This window comes from Arachis ipaensis, chromosome B02 (assembly GCF_000816755.2).
Source record: "Arachis ipaensis cultivar K30076 chromosome B02, Araip1.1, whole genome shotgun sequence".
NCBI classification, from domain to species: domain Eukaryota; kingdom Viridiplantae; phylum Streptophyta; class Magnoliopsida; order Fabales; family Fabaceae; genus Arachis; species Arachis ipaensis.
This window is the reverse complement of record NC_029786.2, coordinates 24,389,609-24,408,383: the sequence shown is the minus strand read 5'-3', so window position 1 is coordinate 24,408,383 and position 18,775 is coordinate 24,389,609. Positions and strand designations below refer to the sequence as shown.

Genomic DNA, 18,775 nt, shown 5'->3' with positions numbered 1-18,775 from the left:
CCACAACTGCAGCCACAGCCTCAAACATAGCCTCAACTATAGCCACAACCACAGACCCAGACACAGACCCAAACACCAACTGTAAGCACAGACATCGCCTAATCCCTTATCATATCGGACACAGTCGACAATTGGAGTCTCAGGAGGTGCTGCATCTACACAGCCTGGTAAATAGAAGCTAGTGTGGAATGGAGGTGACTCGTTTGTTTTAAATTTACGAATTTGATTAATTTCATAATATAACATGCATATGCATATATAGTGAGAATGATTTGCTTAATGACAGTTGGGACCCTCCGAGACTTAGGACGGAGAGGATTACTTGGGTTTCAAGAGCCACTATAAGTAGTTCATACCCAAATTTAGTATGGTCCAGATAGCGTATGCGGTCTTTACTGGCGACTTTTTAAGGCAATTAAGTTTTTTTTTTTTTACTTCAAATTATAAAGTTACATTGATCTAATTTACTTATGTTTGCTACTGTAGGACCACCTCTTCCGCCACCTAGACATCCTCCTGCATCATTTGGTCCTCGGTCACGAACGCTACTAGAACGACCAGCTCTACCAACACCCCCAGGACCACAAGATGGATATTTGTAACGTTGTCATCGGCTTCATCTTAGATAACTTCAGGTAGTGTATTTGTATTTTTAGTTTTGATGATATTTTTATATTTTTCTTGTTTTGATGTATCTTAGTTTCAAATAATCTTATGAATTTACTATTTGTTCAGTTTCATCTTGAATAAAAACTCTTTTATTCAATTTGTGTTTGGTTAAAAAGTCTTTTTATATATGTGTATGTATATTATTTACAACATTACAAAAATTAAAAAAAATCATTTTCAACTTTTATTATTGGTTGTCGGTAATATTGAATTAATATTTTTTTATTTTTTCTGACGTTATTATACGGCATCGGTACATTAAAAATAAACATTTTCCCACACTTCATTTTACTGACAGCCACTAACCGTCAATAATATTAATTTATTATTACCGATGACTATCCACTATCGGTAATATTGATTGGAATTTACCAATGACAATTTTATGGACAGTTTTTTACCGATTTACTGATGCTATGGCCATCGGTAAAATATGCGATTCTTGCAGTGATAGTATTTAGAATAGTTTTCTCAAACTCTCTTTATTTAGATCCATTGATCTAAGATAATATGATATTCTTTTTTCAAGTATTCTCAGATTAAGCCTTGATTTAGTTCTCAAATATCTAAGAACCTTAAATATTCTTATCTCCAATCTTCTCAAGAAAAACTTTGACTCAAATCCTACATGATCTAAGAACACCTTAGATATTCGTCACAAGTTTTTTCAAGCTAAGCTTTTATTACTACAAATTCTATTTTTTATCCTTAAAGCTTGCCAAAAATTTCAAAAAAGAATCTGTAAATATTAATTTATTTCAATTTTATCCTTGATATTTTTTATTTGCATCAATTTAATCTATATCTTCGAAATTTTTTGGTTAAAATATGGTCAACGTATTTTTTTTTTCAATTTTGCACTCCAAAAATTATTTACCATCATTATCATTTCTAAAATATTTTATTCTCTTTCTTCCAAAAACTTCCTTCCCAAAGCCCCTGCCAAAGGATGGTGCTGTCGTTGAAGGTGTCGAAGATGATGTCATTGTTGGCGAGGCCCAAGGCGAATGTAGAGGAGTTGAGGGTGCATGTGAGGCTGAGGCAGTTGTTGATGATGGAGACGGAGGAGCTGAGATAGAGCTGGATGGTGTTCTAGAGCTCATTGGTGTTAATGTCGTCGATCACTGTTATGTCAAAAGTAGCATTAAGCAGAGAAGAAGTGGAAGATCTTATTAAAGAGTACGATTGCAAAACAGAGCTCTGGTGGGATCACCACTTGAAGTATGGTCTAGCGGAAAGCAAAAACACCCAAAACTGATGCACAAGTGGTCCAATATTCTTTCATTTTTTCCCTTTTTTTCACTCTTATATTTTTGTTGCTGATAACTAATAACAAATGCTTTTTATTTTCAAAGAGAAGATAGGAATGCACACAACAGAGAGAGAGAGAGAGAAAGAGAGAGAGAGAGAGAGAGAGAGAGAGAGAGAGAGAGAGAGAGAGATGACTTACATCATCTACCTCTTTTTCTCATCAAAAAGGGCCATAGAAGTGATAAATTCTCATTGATTTAATGCATTCATAAGAGCTATATCATGAATTTATAGGACATTGCTTTGAAATGAGCTCTTGCATGCATTTCAGGTGAAAAGAGCAACAAAAGAGGAAGAAAACAAGCAAAGGTGACTGGGTGGTTGTGTGGGCGTGCCACTTCAAGCAAACGCCAGGATCCTAAAACTGGCGTGCCTGGGCGTGGCACACCAGGCTTATTCTCCAGAGAAGGATATCCAAGCTTCATAATGGGCGTGGCACACCACTGCTGGGTGTGGCACGCCAGCTCTGTTTTCCAGAGAAGAGTTCTTCACGTTTTCACTATGGGCGTGGCACGCCAGTTATACCTTCCAGAGGAGAGTCCTTGAAGTTTACAATGGGTGTGGCACGCCAGCTATATTTTCCAGAGAAGAGTTCTTGGAGCTTTATAATGGGCGTGGCACGCTAGGCATATTATCCAGAAAGGAGTTCTTGAAGATTTACAATGGGCGTGGCACGCCAAGTCTAGTTTTCAGAGGAGGTTATTCATAGTACACTATGGGTGTGGCACGCCAAGGTTAGGCATGGCACGCCAGTTATCTTGTCCAGAAGAAGGTTCTCCAGGGTTCATCATGGGCATGGCACGCCACTGCTGGGTATGGCACGCCAGTTATGCTTCCCAGAGAAGGATGATCAAGGCTCCACCATGGGCGTGGCACGCCAAACTAGGGCGTGACCCACCAGTATCATTTTCTAGAAAGGCATATTTAGCTCACCAAAAGGGGCGTGGCACGCCAGGTTTTTCTCCACAATGGACGTGGCACGCCAAGTCTCAACCCCAGAGAAGAAAGGATGGTGCAACTTCATGGGCATGCTCGAAGGCGTGGCACACCAGGGTTTCCTTCACAATGAGCGTGGCACGCCAACTCATTTGTCCAGAGAAGAAGAAAGGAGAGCTCAACATGGGTGTGGCACGCCAAGTCTTGGGTGTGGTACGCCAGTTCACTATTTCAGAGGAGTAAGAAGCAAGCAGCATAATGGGCATGGCACGCCACACATGGGCGTGGCACGCCAGTTCTAAATTTCAGAGAAGGGGGAAAAGAGCATCACTATAGGCGTGCCACTTGGTACTTTGGGCATGGCACGCCAAGCTTAAGAACTTGGAAAGAGAGAATGGGTGTGCCTGGGCGTGGCACGCCAAGTCAAAACCTCATCATGGGCATACCACTTGGTACCTTGGGCATGGCATGCCAGGTCAATACAGTGGGCGTGCACTCTCACGTGCCACGCCACTCACACGTCACCAATGAGATATTATTTTCTTTTGTTTTAAGTGTAATTTCTTTTCTTTTATTTGTAATTTCTTATTTCTAGATTTAGGAGTAATATAAGTACCCCTTGGAGGGTACTGAGAGGAGGATCTCAGATCCCATCATCTAAGTTTTGCTTACTTTTACTTTCACTTTCATTCCATCTCTTGTACTTTCTCTGGGCTATGAGTAACTAAACTCCCTCTCATTGGGGGAGGAAGCTCTAATGTACTTGATGGATCAATAGAATTTGAGTTTTTTCTTCTTTTCATCTCTCTTTGATTTACTAGAAAGTATTTCGTTCTTCATTCAAGTATTCAATCATCTTGGAAAAGAGGTTGAATAATCATGGATTCTATGTGAACCTTGGAAGAGGAATCATGGAGTCATGCTTGAAATCATTTCTCACAATTGAGTAGATCTGGGTTTTGGGACTGGGTAAATGTGACGCTAGATCCACCCATTACTTGGATCTATGAGAATGTATGATATAATCAGGGACCAAGCTATATCTCTCTTCATGAACAACTAGACCAAGAAATTGGCTATTGATCATGAATTGAGAGATTGAATCACCAAGGAATTGTGGTTCAATTACTCATGATTACCAAGAGGTCAATGAGTGCATGATTGAAGAAGAGATGATATGATGATTGATCCGGAGAATACATCATCTCCTAACTCCAATGAATTTTCTCCATTCTTATCTTTCCTATTCTTTATAGCTTTGTTTAATTTCTGTTCATCAACTCATTCCCCCTTACAACTCAGTTATTTACATTTCTGTCATTTACATTTCAGCATTTTATCTTTATGCTATTTACATTCTAGCACTTTACTGCTTTCTTTATCTTTAAGTCATTTACATTTCTGTCATTTAAATTTATGCACTCAACATTCATTCATGATTAGCTTAACTAAATTACCCTGCTAACTAAAGTTGTTCAATCAATCAATCCTCATGGGATCGACCTCACTTTTGTGAGTTTTTCCTTAGCGATAATTTGGTATACTTGCCGAAGGAATTATTGTAATCATACAGTAAATTTTCACGTATCAGAGAGAGAGAGAGAGAGAGAGAGAGAGAGAGAGAAATGATGATGACGGTAAAAAGGTTTTGGAGAGTAAAATTAAAAAAAAATATATTGACAATATTTTGGCTAAAAAATTTTGAAGATATAGATTAAATTGATGCAATAAAAAATATTAAGGATAAAATTGAAACAAATTAAAATTTAAAAGTACTTTTAAAATTTTTTATAAATTTTAAGGATAAAAAATATACTTTACTCTTTACAATATTATCTAATATAAAAAAATTCTCAATGTGTTAAGATAATCTGATATATAATATACAAGTTCTAAATATACATTACAAACACTAAACTATACTCTTCTCAGATGAAAAGAATTTTCTCTTAAAAAGAAGAGTGAGGAACTTGAAAGATTATGAACATTTAGAAAGAATTTGTACATCATGTCATTTATTCTTCTACAATTCTTTTAATTTAACTTACGTTAATAGTGTGAAAAATTATTTGTTCGTTGAAAATTAAATCAGTTAACTAGATAAAAGGATGTTTTTTTGGAGGGAGTGCTTTTTTCATTTGAATAGTTTCGTACTATTGTGTGTATATTACTGTAATATTTTAGGCTTTAAGCCTCAGATTTTTAGTCATGTTTAAAAACCGTGACTTAAACTCCTCTATGATTACAGTTTTTAGCTGTGACTTGAAAAAAAAACTATCGGTCAAAATTTATTTAAAATGGTGATCATAGATGTCTGTGGTCACAGTTCAAATGGTGATATTTTTTAATAAATATATTTTAGATCATATATCATATTTTTTATTGTCATGTTTAAAAAATATAACCTAAAATTTTACAGTAGTAGACTAGTAACTTGAAATATTTTGCGATAGCACCATTTAAAAGTACTTACAGTAGTAGAGAGAGAAATATTTTGCAATAGCACCATTTTTAAGGTAGATTAGTAACTTGAAGCTCATTATGAGATTATAATTTTGAAGTACAGTTCATTTTAGATCTCAATTTTTATTACTACATTTGGGTGTTTTTTTTTCCGGAATTATATTCATCGACGGACATGACATCGGTAACCGTCGATTGAGTTAGAGTTAATTTACGAGGAGGTGGTGGTGGAATTGTTGTTGGTGTGAAACTAGTTGAGACTTTTTTTACTACTGATTTAGGACTTTTATTTCCAACTCAAACTATTGCAAAATTTAATCCAAAATGTCACATAAGTAATTTACCTCCATAGTGTGCTCGATCATCCATTCTAGTGACCACCTCAGCATTATACTCATTGAAAATGGACCCTGGCAAAGGGATATGGACACGCTTATCAAATTTAAAAATTTGTCAGGAGATTTTTTGTCATTAACATCTTTTAGGTACTACAAAAAATTCGTTGAAAATCGTCTGAATTGCCATTAGATTTTACATCAAGCATTACTGGTGGATTCATCGTCATTTTTTGCAACGATTAGCATGGTAGTTTCGTCAAGCTGTTAGCGTTACTATTGAAATAGTGAAACCATAAAAAAAATATGATGATAAGGCGTGGCACAAACCCAATTTAAAATGGTATGCCTATTACTATCGAAATTTGCATCAAACGGTAATCAATTTTTCAAAACACGTTGCTTTACTTAATGAAACCAATGTTACCGTCAGATCTTGTCAACGAAAAATTTGATGGAAAATTTAACTTAAATTCGAATTCGCACACCTCCCTTATTTATGCATCTTCCTCTCTCTCCTCTCTTCTTGATTTTCTTGCTTCTCTTACTGCCAACAGCCTATATTGTCACCACCACTAAGGTCTGCCATGGCTACCGTCTCTGCCACCGTAGTTGTCCCCATATCTGCTGTCGTGAGTGGGTGTTACACAAGGGAAGATCGTCTTCAACTTCCTTCCACCACCATTGCTGCCACTGTAGCGAGGCGCTGTCATCACCACTACTTCCACTCTTTTCTCTCAGGATAAGCTTTTGCCGCCACATTATTTTTAAAAAAAAAAACCCTCACTTTAGCTTAATAGGTTAGTTCAAGTTAGATTAAGTTAAGCTTAGAGTTTAGAATACTAATCTATGAATTTTGTTAGATTAGCATTCATCGGATTTTGATTATGGTTAATTACAGTTTGTTATTGAAACAATTTATAGTGATTAATATATTGCTTTGAGTAATTTAGAGTGATTAGTGTTTACTTAGAATTTATTTAGGGTTTAGGATAATTTTGATTAATTAGAGTACTTATTCTTTAGTTTAATTTGTTGGTTATTAGTTTAATTTGTACATTAGGCTAATATGTTAGTTTAATATAGGTTAATTAAATTAGCATAGAGTAATTAGAGTTTAATTTCTTATCAAGCTAGTTAGAGTTTGATACAAGTTAATTAAACTAGTTAGAGTAATTAGAGTTTTATTAATATAATAATTTTGTTAGATTTAGTTAAATTTTGATAGTAATTTTTTTGTAGACATGTTAAATTGTTTAAATTTTATGTCTGACTTACTTTTCTAGGATAGAGTTTTAGGGCAGAAGTGAGAGAAGGTGACTTAGGGGCGCTTTCTTGACATCCTTGTTTGCTGAAAAATTGTGGAGTCATAAAGGAATGCACATTAGGACGGGTAGGATTTTATGTTTGCTTGAATGTTTTTTTTTTTTGTTTTAATATATAGTTGGAATGGTTTAACTATGAAAACTGAGAAATTTGTTTGGTATATGTCTCTAAATTAAGAAGAAATTCTGTCAATTTTTTGTTAAATTTGTTTAAAGATATGTTTGGTTTGTAAAATTTGAAAATTAAATTTGGTGGAGGTTACTAATAATAGCAAAAACTTTACCGAAATTCCTAAAAAACTTAATAATTATTTGTTTGAAGTAGACATGAACAACAAAGGTAGTGTTAGGAGTCGCCCTCGTGGTCGGGGTAGAGGGCGGGTGACTTATCCCCCCATCCTCACGACTACCAGTCAGCCTCTACATTCGCTATGCCTTCGACCTCACAAGCACAGGCTCTAGGGGACCAGCCTTTTATCATGGTCCCGAATCCTAATTATCGGGGTTCTGCAGTTGTTGCTCCACCTTGATCCGAGTCAAAGTGGACTCCTCCACCTCCTCAACAGATCCCGATATCCATACCACCTCCTGTGGCCGACCCCACAGCAGTACCAACTTTATCCCTTAGACCATAGTCAGATCCCACAGCATCGCAGGTAATTAAGATGCTGACTTGGCCTGATGGCATGAGTGAATAAACATTAAACTTCTTTAATTTGTATATTATATTTATATTTGGTTTTTTTAATGTATTTTTTTAATAAGTGTAAATTATCCCATTGTAAGTTTGCACTGGATAATAATGCTTGTACACAGGAGTGTACAAATATTATCAAATTTCTTTATGACCACCCTTGACCTATTTACTAGAAGGTTCCCACTGAGGTTAGAGAGAGATGGGTTTGACAAGTGGGTGGTAAGTTAGTTGTTCAACATTAATTATTTTTCAATGATGGTTTTAATTATTTTTTCCTATTTTTAATCATCTATTATTTCATTGTGTAGGAGAAGTTCACGTGGGATGAGTCCCACAACCAGATGATTAAGAAGATCTTCTACCAACGCATGGCGAAACATCTTCAGCAGGTGTTATTAGAGGACGTGCGGCTAAGGAGGGACCACCTAACGTAGTGGCTTCGACCAAATATTAAAAAGGCACTGTATGTGTAAGGGCTTCAGATGTCGTTAGGCCACGAATAGGGCCAATAGGGCGTTGGCTAGGGCGTCAAGGTACATAGAGGGTTCGGCCACAATTATGAAGACAAAGGCCAATATGGTATAACTTTTTTATATATGCTTAGCTCATTTTATCTTTGTTTCTTTAATCAATTATCGGTTTATGTAATATGATTATCCAATATGTGTAAACAAAATTCCTGCAGCGTCCTTTTTCGATGCTAGAGGTATTCAAGCAAACCTACATGCTCAAGAAGAATAAGAAGAGTTCAATAACACACTATCATATAATCTCCTATATTAACATTCATATTGAATGTAATAGGATTTTTACACCTAGAACTTGGAGGTCGCAACACAACAATCTCATCAAACGGGAGACGATGGCAACACCTCGAGCGCATCCATGGTGGATCTTGATGCCGTGTGGCATCTGACCGCATCTGAGTAATAGAAGAACCACATTTTCAGGGTCAGGTCATTTTTTGCCAATAACCTACATATGTCCACCTTCAGTGCTTCCTTGACCTCGGCCAATAGTCTTGTAGATCCATAAGATGTAATGGATTTGCATGAGTAGGTCCATATCCTGACTCAGAGCCTGCAAGATTAGGGTCAGCAGCTCCACTTGGTTGAGCAGAGGCACCAGGAGCTCTTTACATGCATGGCGGCAAAAGATGCTCAAGATACAGAGGCAGAATCCCTGAGGTAGGAGTTCAGACAGGAGCTGAAGCACATACCACGCATGCAACGGCAGATGGATGCCTACTATGAGCAGATGCGCATAGGGGGCAATGGTGCTGGAGGTGACTCCTCCTCATTTACACTTGCACCAGCCTAGACATCAGCATCCACCACGCCGCTGCATTAGGACCAGCAGCAAGACCATCAGAAAGAAGAAGACGATGACAATTACACGGACCTATAGCGTCTAGTGTTTTATTTTGTATAGTTACACATATACATCACTATCCATTATTTCTTTGACAAGATTACTTTATTATACTGTAGTTTTTTATTTTAATGAAATATTTAGTTTTCATTAATTTTTATCTAGTTTTAAGCAGGTTATAATTATGATAATTATAATTAAAAAATTAAATATAAATTATTCTTTTATTAAAAAATATTTTATTAAATAATATTACCGTCAGAATTTTCGAGAGAAAATTCCGATGGTAATTATGGTGGAAAAAATTAAAAGGAGCACTAACATTACCATCGGAAGAAAATCCAACGATAACATCATCTCAAATTGGTTGTTCTGTAACCACTTAGTTTCGACAGTAATTAACATTGGTAACAAAAATTTGCCTATAAACCATTACTAGAAACATTTATACCATCAGAGTTTGTTCGTTGATAAATCCGACGGTAAATTTATTACTGTCGAATTTTCTCGACAATTTCGCTGCTAATTCCAATGATTTTCAAAATTTTGTTTGTAGTGAGGATTATTTTTGTTAGTACTTGAATTTTTTGGATATCGACTTGATAGTTACCTCTTGGTGAAAATGAATTTATTGAATTTAAAGTGTAGAAAAAGTTATTTAGTTAGAAATGAATAAAATTAGTTATCTTTTCACTAATCTCACACATCATAAGCATCTTTTTTTATAGACATCCTTCAAAAAGAACATCTATAATAGTATTAGAACTACTACCTTAACTTGTGAAAATCAACTTCTTTTCTTTGATTATTTTAGCTAAAAAACACTTAAAATATGGAGAGAAAATTAAAGAATTTTCTTTGATAATTATCTCATTTAGTGATTAATTTTTGGGAGAGAAAAGGAATTAGTTAAAAAAATTATTGTTTACACAAAGCAATGTGTTTTCCTGCCAAAATGCTTGGTCACTAAGTTGAGAACATGATATTATAAAATAAAACTTTTTTTCCTTCTCTGATCAAGATTTTCTTAAATATTATGAGACTATCTTCTTCATTTAACGTACTCTCCTCTTTTTCTTCCTATTGTTCTTTATTTTTATCAATAAAAAATAACAAAACTTGCAAAGTTAATCTTTGAGAGTTTCTACTGAAACATTCGACAACAAACTACTTAAATTTTGTTCACTTATTATCTTGTGACATTAGTAAACATCTCAACACTTATTTTCTACCATCATTTTAAATTTTTAATTTTTATATTGCTTATATGGCAATTATATAAATATTTTTCTTAACAATTTATGAAAATGGATTCTCTCCATTTTTTTTAACACTTGAGAAAATAAAGTGTGATCTCTTACCTTTAATTCTATAAGTGGGACCAAAAATAAATAAGAGAGAGAACAATAAATAGTGAGATTAAATACTGGACACCATCCAATTTTTTTCCATTAAAAAAGATCCACTCCCACAATTTATCGACCTTTAATCCCATCTCTTAATATTTCTTTACTTAATTTTTTTTCACAAAATTATACTCATATCAAATGTTTACATAATTATCTAATCGTATTTTTTTTTATCAGATGACCCTTTATATGGATTTTATATATAAATAAAATAAATATAATATTTATCAATTTAAAAATCCTAAAGCATATTTTGGATGCAGTGGGTACAAGATAAATATATATGTATCTCAAATGTAATGTATCTGAGATGTAAAAAAAAAAAAGTTAAGTACTTTTTCGTTCTTAACATCTTAGGTTAAAATTAAAATCGTCCCCGACCTTTTTTTTCTTATTAATATCATCCTCAATGTTACAAAACCTTATAAAATCATTTTTTTCCTTAATTCTAAGACCAAAATACCCTTCATCATCATCCTCCCCATCACCCTCTTCACTCCATTATTCACCTCACCCCTACCACATCCACTGCCAGCTTCACACCACATCTCCATCCGCTGTTGTCGTTAGTTCATCGGAGAGAGAGAGAGAGGGCAATGCAAATAAAGAGAGGGGTTGCTGCTGTTGGGTCACTGCTGCCATTGGGTCACCATTGTCACTTGGTCGCTGCTGGCTCATCAGAGAGAGAGAGAGAGAGAGAGAGAGATAATGATGCGAACAGAGGGAGGGAGGGGTTGCTGTTATAGGGTCGCTGCTGGTTCATCGGAGAGAGAGAGAGAGAGAGAGAGAGAGGCAATGCGAATAGAGGGAGGGGTTGCTATTACTGGGTCGTCGCTGCTGCTACTGCTACGCCCTTTCTCACCGGCGATACCTTGTTCTTCCTCTTCTTGTCTTTTTCTTCTCGCTGGCAATGTAAGTGGCAGTGGATGTGGTAGAGGTGGTGAGGGAGAGATGATAATGAAGGGTATTTTGGTCCAAGAATTAGAAAAAAGATGATTTTATAATGTTTTGTAACATTGAAAATGATATTAATAAGAAAAAAAGGTCGATGACGTTTTTTATTTTAACCCAAGACATTAGAGACGAAAAAAATACCAAACCCTAAAAGGAATTTAATAGGTTGATCTTGGGTGCACTTAAAATTTGATTCATTTGACAAATTAAACTTATCTCCGAAATGTGTATTAAGTTATTTAAAAATCTTTGTATCCTAATAATGAGAAAAAATAAAAAGTATATTAATTTTTAATTTTTTATTAAATTTAAGACAAATTAATCTTTTCATTAAACAATTTTTTATTTTTTAAATCACCTTTTGTTTTTTTAAATATATTAGAGATGCATCTTTTTTATTCAATAGAGATGAATTTATATCAAAGATCACTTTGCATTTATTTTGATTAGAAAATCAATAATCAATTTACCATCATACAAGAATACGAATTCGATGTTGATAAAAATATTTTGTTATTGTTATGAAATGTATTTTGTTATGACATGTATTTTTAAAAATGAAAGTCATATTCATATATTAAATTCTACTCTACCTTTATAATATATAATAAAGTGATAATCTAATTTGTTCCGACAACACGTGCTGCGGTTGAAGGGTCACACGGATCCGATTACTTATTTAGTTATTTAGTTGCATTTTAATTTTGGTTCTGAATACATTGCTGCTCTATCTCTCTATCTACTATCCACCCTTTCTTTCTTTCTTTCCTTCTTATCATCTCCCACTTCCAATTCCCAGCACAGAACCAAACCATTCTCTTCATTCATTCCTTCCTCGAATAAATAATCAATTCAGGAGAACAAAAGAAAAGAAAATAATAATAATAATAATTTAGAAACCCTAAAATTAACTACCATGCGCTTCAATTGCTGCCACGTGTCGCTGGCGTTCGTTCTGAAGTTCTTGAATTTCCTTCAAGCTTTCATTGGGGTTTCGATTCTGATGTACTCAATATGGATGCTGAATCAATGGAATCATCAAGAAATTCCGCAACCACCGTTCCCTCATTCTCCTCATATCGCTCTTCATGGTTCTCTTGGCTTCGATCTCAATTCTATTAACCTCCCTGCTCCATGGTAAGCTTTTTTTTTTCATTTTTCTTTTCAATTTTTTTTTATTTTCTTAATTTTACGATTGAATAGGGTTTTCAGATTCGTTTCTGAGTAAATAGTGTTATCAGTCTTATTAGTCTTTATATTTAGTGTTTAGTTATCGAAACGTTAGATTCTAATTTGATATTAAATGCTGAAGACTATGTTAAAGGTTTTTAATGTTGAGCAGTTAGGTGTTGGACTTTTGTTTTATTTGCACTTTTATAAAAGAAATGCTATTTGCACTGTTGAACAGCAAAAATTCTTTGTACACACAAAAAATAAGCCGTGTGTATATAAGTATATTTACCAATTTTCATTATGTATTTTGTATTTTAACATGTATTATATACGGTTGGTGCATGCATGGTTGAGTTAGTAGTACTGTAGTAGTATTTTCCAAAATTGTTCTGACCGTAATGGGATAGTAATAAGTGATCAATTAAATGCTGCTAGGCTGGTTATTGAAACAGTGAATATTTTTATAGTTTGAAAAAATTAAAGATATTTATAAAGCATTTCATGTTTCGGTATTTACTAATTTTACTAATTAGTGTAATGTATTTAAAGGGCATAGAATTGTTTCTTAGTTTGAATGTCTCGAACTATTTTCACACTGACAATAGGTTCTAAAAATTTCCCCGCTTATGTGGATTGGGATTGTCATAAGAATAATACAATAATAAAACTGTTAAAAGCAGCTAAAAACACAGTTTCACCAGCATCTCCACTCCTACACTTACAGCATTGAAATGAAAGTTATAATCTATCCAGCATTTCTCTAAGCCGCCACATTTCTGCATAGATGTTGGAATCAGAATGTAATTGTGTATAAAATAGAAATCCAAGTATGTTTCAGTATAATCAGATAGTGAAAACTGTGCTGATGTGAGATAATGCATGTGTAAGAGTGAAAACAGTGGAATTTTGTACTGTAATCTATTTGTAAACTCTTGCTTGACTGATTATTCCTTATTAACCCTGTTCTTGACTTTGTTGACAGGTTCATCTATGCCTTTATGGGAGTGGGAGTATTGGTGTGCTGTGTTACCTTCTTGGGTTGCATTGCAGCTGAATTGATTAATGGTTGCTGCTTATGTTTTGTATCCTTCTTGAAGCAGAGATATTTATTCACGGCTTAGTTTGGTTTATTATCATTTTTGCTCCTTGACCTTATTAAAATACCAGTACACGCTACTTGTCACAGTAATTCTTCTACTAGAAGCTGTTTTGGTGGGATTCATTGCCATTGATCATCGATGGGAAGAGGTTCTTGTTTTCTTCTCCCCTTGTCCCCTTTACAAACGTGATGGTGATGGTTACATTGGTCGAAATTTGTGTCCCTTTCTAATGTGGATATGCTGATTATTGCCTTTACAGCATCTTCCCATTGATCCTACTGGCCAACTTGACAGCCTTAAATCTTTCATCAAGGAGAACATGGATATATGTGAATGGGTTGGAATTGCTGTGCTTGTGATTCAGGTATGTCCATTTTCAGTTGCTTTTTCGGTGGTGATATTTGGCCTTTCTTGATCTCCAGTTTCTAACTAAAAAACTGAATAAGTTTTAAACCATAGTTCTGACTTGTTCTGATGTTTGCGGCAATCATTATCTGATAGATTATGAACTGGGGGAGCTTTCCCATTATTCTTTGCATGCAGAAAACTGTGTGTGTTGTTTTTTTAATCCTTGACATTTAATAGATTAAGGAAAGTTATCATGAGGTCAGGGGGTGTCATGTTTATATCCAGATAATATTATTGTATATGGAATCATCAACGTATTAATTTTGGACATTTTTGTTGAATCAGCCCGTATAGACTACTTCTAACATACTATAGAATGCACCATGGATCCCTTCAGTTGGATAGTTGATTTCAGTATATTAACCTAAGAAAAACAAAGAATGGCTGTTTATTGAATCTGGGTTAGATTGTTTATCATTGATAATTGGTAACGTAAACCATTTTATACTTGTGTTGAACTTTTTGCTGGACTGTGTGTTTACATGCTCTTTGAACTCCTCCTCTTCTGTGCATTGTTATGTTATTTTGGTGTAATCTAAAGATCTGATTTTTTGAATTATGTAGTAACCCATTGTCCTGAAAGCCGAATAAACTAATTGCTAAAAGTTATTATTTATGCTTGCTACTTATTCTTTAATGCTTCAATGACACATAATTATGGGGAACTGAGCCAGAAATAGAATATGCTGCATTGCTGAAGTTGTAATAGGAAAACTGGGGAAACAAAACATCTACTCCAGGTTAAACACAGTCACTGGCACATTTGCATGTCTATTCAGTAGTATTTATATCGGCCACCATATACCTTGCCATTCCTATTTTTTGTGCTTATGAATTTCCAAAATATTGTATCTGCATTACAAAAATAGTATTAACAACCTAGATGTGGCAACTATACTGCATGGATGCAAAGCATTTGCTGGATTTCTTTTTATCCAAAGTCCAAACCTTATGAATTGCTTTACATTATGATTAATGTAAAGGGTTTTTGGTTTCCTCTAATTTCCTCCCCCTTTTACTGTGGTTGCTAATTTTTCTTTTCTGTCAACTCCATTTAGGCCTCATCTCTATTAATGGCATTAGTTTTGCGAGCCTCAGTTTCTTCTAGGAGTGATGATTCAGCTTATGAGGACGAATATGATGCTAGGGTTCCTCTGGTAAGTCCTAAATCTAGCCAAGCATCTGGTTCAAGCAAATTTGATAACCGAGCTAATCACTCCGACATTTGGAGCTCACGGATGAGAGAGAAGGTATGCTGTTTTGAATGTCTAAAGTGTAACTTCTCTGGTAACCTCAATTTGAAGATACCACTTTATAATAATAAGAAAAATAAGTCATGACCTTGTGAACAGTTTTTTGATACTTGAAAACGAGGGCAAGCTTTTTCTAGTGTCAACTATGAACTACCAGAAGTTTCAAGCTATCATATGCATTTTCAAATTCTGTATTATTTTGTTTCCTGTCAACTAGTTTCACTGTTATATTGTGATTTCGGATTTATTATTTGCACACACTTTTAGATGCCTAATTAACTTTGATGCAAAACTCTGGTTACTGGTGATTACTCCATGTGTATGATAGTCTGGCATGCAGTCATGGGTTTTCCTATGCAAGAAAATTAGGTTCAGTGCTGTCTGTTATTTTTGCTTCAAATTATTCTTAATCACATATTAAATTATTAGAAACAGAATGAGCAAGTTTCCCACATATCTCTATACATTTGTTTCCCACATATTAAGATGTTTTTACCACACCTATATACAACTCATGTATTGAATAGTTGATACATAGCTATTTTATTTGATGTTCAGTGCTTTTAATAATAGATAGATTATTTTTTATTGAAGCTGGTGGTTATTTTAGTCATGTTTTTCATGATGGCAGTATGGTTTGAACAATAGTGAAAAGATCAGTTACCAACAACCATGAATCAGGCAATAACTGCTAATAGCTGCGAGCAATTCGGGATTTTGGTGACATATGGGGTACATATATGTAAATCTTATCTGTGTTCTGATATGTTTCATTTGTGTTTTTTGTTTTCCTGGAAAATTTATGATGTATGCTACATAGAAATGGTGTGTTTAAACAACTAACCTTGTTATAAAAACTTGAGTGTTTTGCATCTAAGTAGCTAAAAAGAAAAATTATGATAAATGAATAAATAAATAAAACGGTTAAGGATCCAATCTAAGCATTTTCATCAATGAAATTGCTGCACCGGCACTGTAGTCTTTCCTAGGATTGTATTATTCTTTTTCCGTAGGTAAGATGTTCAACTTTGGAAATATTCTATTCCTCGTTAAGTGCTAGGTCTGAGTTATAGTTTCTCTGTAGCAAATGTTTTTTCCCTCATTATTATTAAAACCGTAAACAAGATCACAGGTTTAAATCTTGTGGAGGATTAGGGGATATACCTGTAATTCACCAAAATAAATAAATAAAGACGGTAGAATTTGTAAAACTTATGTTCCTACAGATAGAAGAGCGAGATTCTTAGTGTAAGTACTTATGGCTCATCAGGAGAAATACAAGCAGCTTAAACTTCTAAAGTGAAACTTCTGAATAATGGTAATTACATGTTCCTCAATAGTAAGCAAGTGAACTGTTATTATACCTTTGATTTTACTTATTTGTTGTACATATTTGGAGATATTTAAGAGAATCAAAGGATGCAGTTCCTTTTTTAAAGAGAGCAAGAGTTGGGATTTTTTTTTTTAAATAAATATTTTAAATGTTTTACCGAAATATGTAATTTGGAGGTAATTTACAATTTTATGTAACATTACTTATTGTAAACGAATTAAGAATTGTATGCAAAATTATAAGGTTGAATTGTATGGTTAATGGTCAAAGTCTAAGAGATGTATCAAATATCAATGGACTTTTATGTACTGTGTAATGTTATTTTCTCAAAGTTTAATGTATGATAATTACCCATATCCAGTTTTCAACTTCTTTAAGACTACACATCTTTATTAACTGAGATTATCATCTTGTCTTGTCCTGACTCGAATGTGACAGGCCGTTAAACATGTTCAAATAGAACCGCATATTCCTTTAACATCATAGTACACTTCAGTCTATGTCTCCCTCCCAATTATGTGTTTGATAGAGAAATAACAAATGGTAACAGAAATCTCAGTCTCTTTCCGAGAATCATGCTTACTCTGCTTAGTGTGAGCTCCACCTGCAAGTTTAGGACAAAGGATAAGCTGAAATCATGTGCTGCAGTACTTTGAAATCTTGTGGTGTACACTCCACAATGCTTATCACGGGATCTATAGGCTGTACTAAGTTTTTGATACCGCAACTCTAGCTTCTATACTACTATTTTGGAAATTTTATACTTTTAACAATTTTGCAATTTGAACGACCCAAAAAACAACTCAATTAGACAATTCATAATCAAAATTGAGGTCATAAAACACATTAAAAATGAGTTAAAGTGTTAAAGAACATATGTATCTAAATGTATACAAAAATATTACATGCATATTAAAAATTAACTACTAATTCAGACACCATATATTTGTGTATGAATACATGTATTATTGAAGTAATTTTTAATGTGTATTATGTATTCTAATATTTATTTTTTACAAGGGATTGATTTGGTTATTAATTTTTTTTATGCCCCTAATATGATTTTTACATAAATTCATGATAGATGATTTTTAGTATGCTCATATCTTTTTTATTTAACAATTCATATTGTCCTATTAAGTTGGGTCAGTTATATATGAACCAAAAACATAATATGCCCTATCATAGATAGTTATTTCTAAATCACTTATTATTTTTCTTAGTGGTTTTTTTCCCCTTGAATCTCCTACCTTTAGTTACAACAATGTGATTTACTCTTCTAACTGCAGCCTTTATAAGCATTCTTCAAACATGTTTATATCACACTTTACACGATATTCTACCATCTTTTCTTATAATCAACAATATCCCAATTATCTCTAATTCATTCATAACTAATCTCTTCTGATATGATCCAACATGTCTACTCGTCCATCGAAAGATTCTCTTCTTTTTAATATTATGTTTTCTGTTGGCCATGTAAGATCCAACATTGTTAGTCTAACAGGAAAATAGCTGTGCAGTAAAATTTACTCTCATCTAGTACCATAATTGATAATATCGGTAAAAATCAGTTGATTAGATTCGGCCACTTAGACAATTGAAGAACACAATTCAGAACTTTACAAAATTAAGATCATTAGTACTTGTTAGTTACTTATTCTTGATTCATAGTATCGAAAAATGGGTCTAATGTCTAGCATTAATAATTTAACATGTAGCACTCTTGGTCTTGGAGAATATTCACATCATTTGGTCAAACTTGAAAACCAGTTTGTCCTCTTTCGCTTCAGGGCCTTGGGATTCTGTCCCCAAATTATGTGTTGCAAGAATATTTTTCTCTTATTTCTCTCTCATTATGCTCCATGAGTTATATAGTTGACTATATCCATGTCATGATTATTTAGTTGCTAATGTTAAGAAACTAATTTTATTTGGCTAATATTAATTAATTTTTTAAAAATTATTTTACTTTTTTTAATTTTAAATATTAAATTATAAATTTTTAAATTCTAAAATTGGTTAATGTTGGTCAAAT

At 33.8% G+C, this 18,775-nt stretch overlaps 1 protein-coding gene across 3 annotated transcripts in view; it reads left to right on the top strand.

Moving 5' to 3' along the window:
• The window catches only part of LOC107625139 (tetraspanin-20), a 7,682-nt gene continuing 1,064 nt past the window's right edge, over nt 12,158-18,775 (top strand). Inside the window, exons 1-6 of one of the 3 annotated variants that reach the window (XR_001617087.2) lie at nt 12,159-12,607; nt 13,626-13,725; nt 13,811-13,891; nt 14,003-14,107; nt 15,210-15,401; nt 16,036-16,136. Coding sequence is in view for 2 of the 3 variants with exons in the window: in XM_016327715.2 (XP_016183201.1) it covers nt 12,387-12,607; nt 13,626-13,725; nt 13,811-13,891; nt 14,003-14,107; nt 15,210-15,401; nt 16,036-16,080 (744 nt within the window). In the remaining variant the exon portion in view is untranslated. Of the gene's footprint in view, nt 12,608-13,625; nt 13,726-13,810; nt 13,892-14,002; nt 14,108-15,209; nt 15,402-16,035; nt 16,282-18,775 lie in introns of those variants that run through there. The other 2 variants (XM_016327715.2, XM_021115687.1) reach the window with 2 other exon arrangements.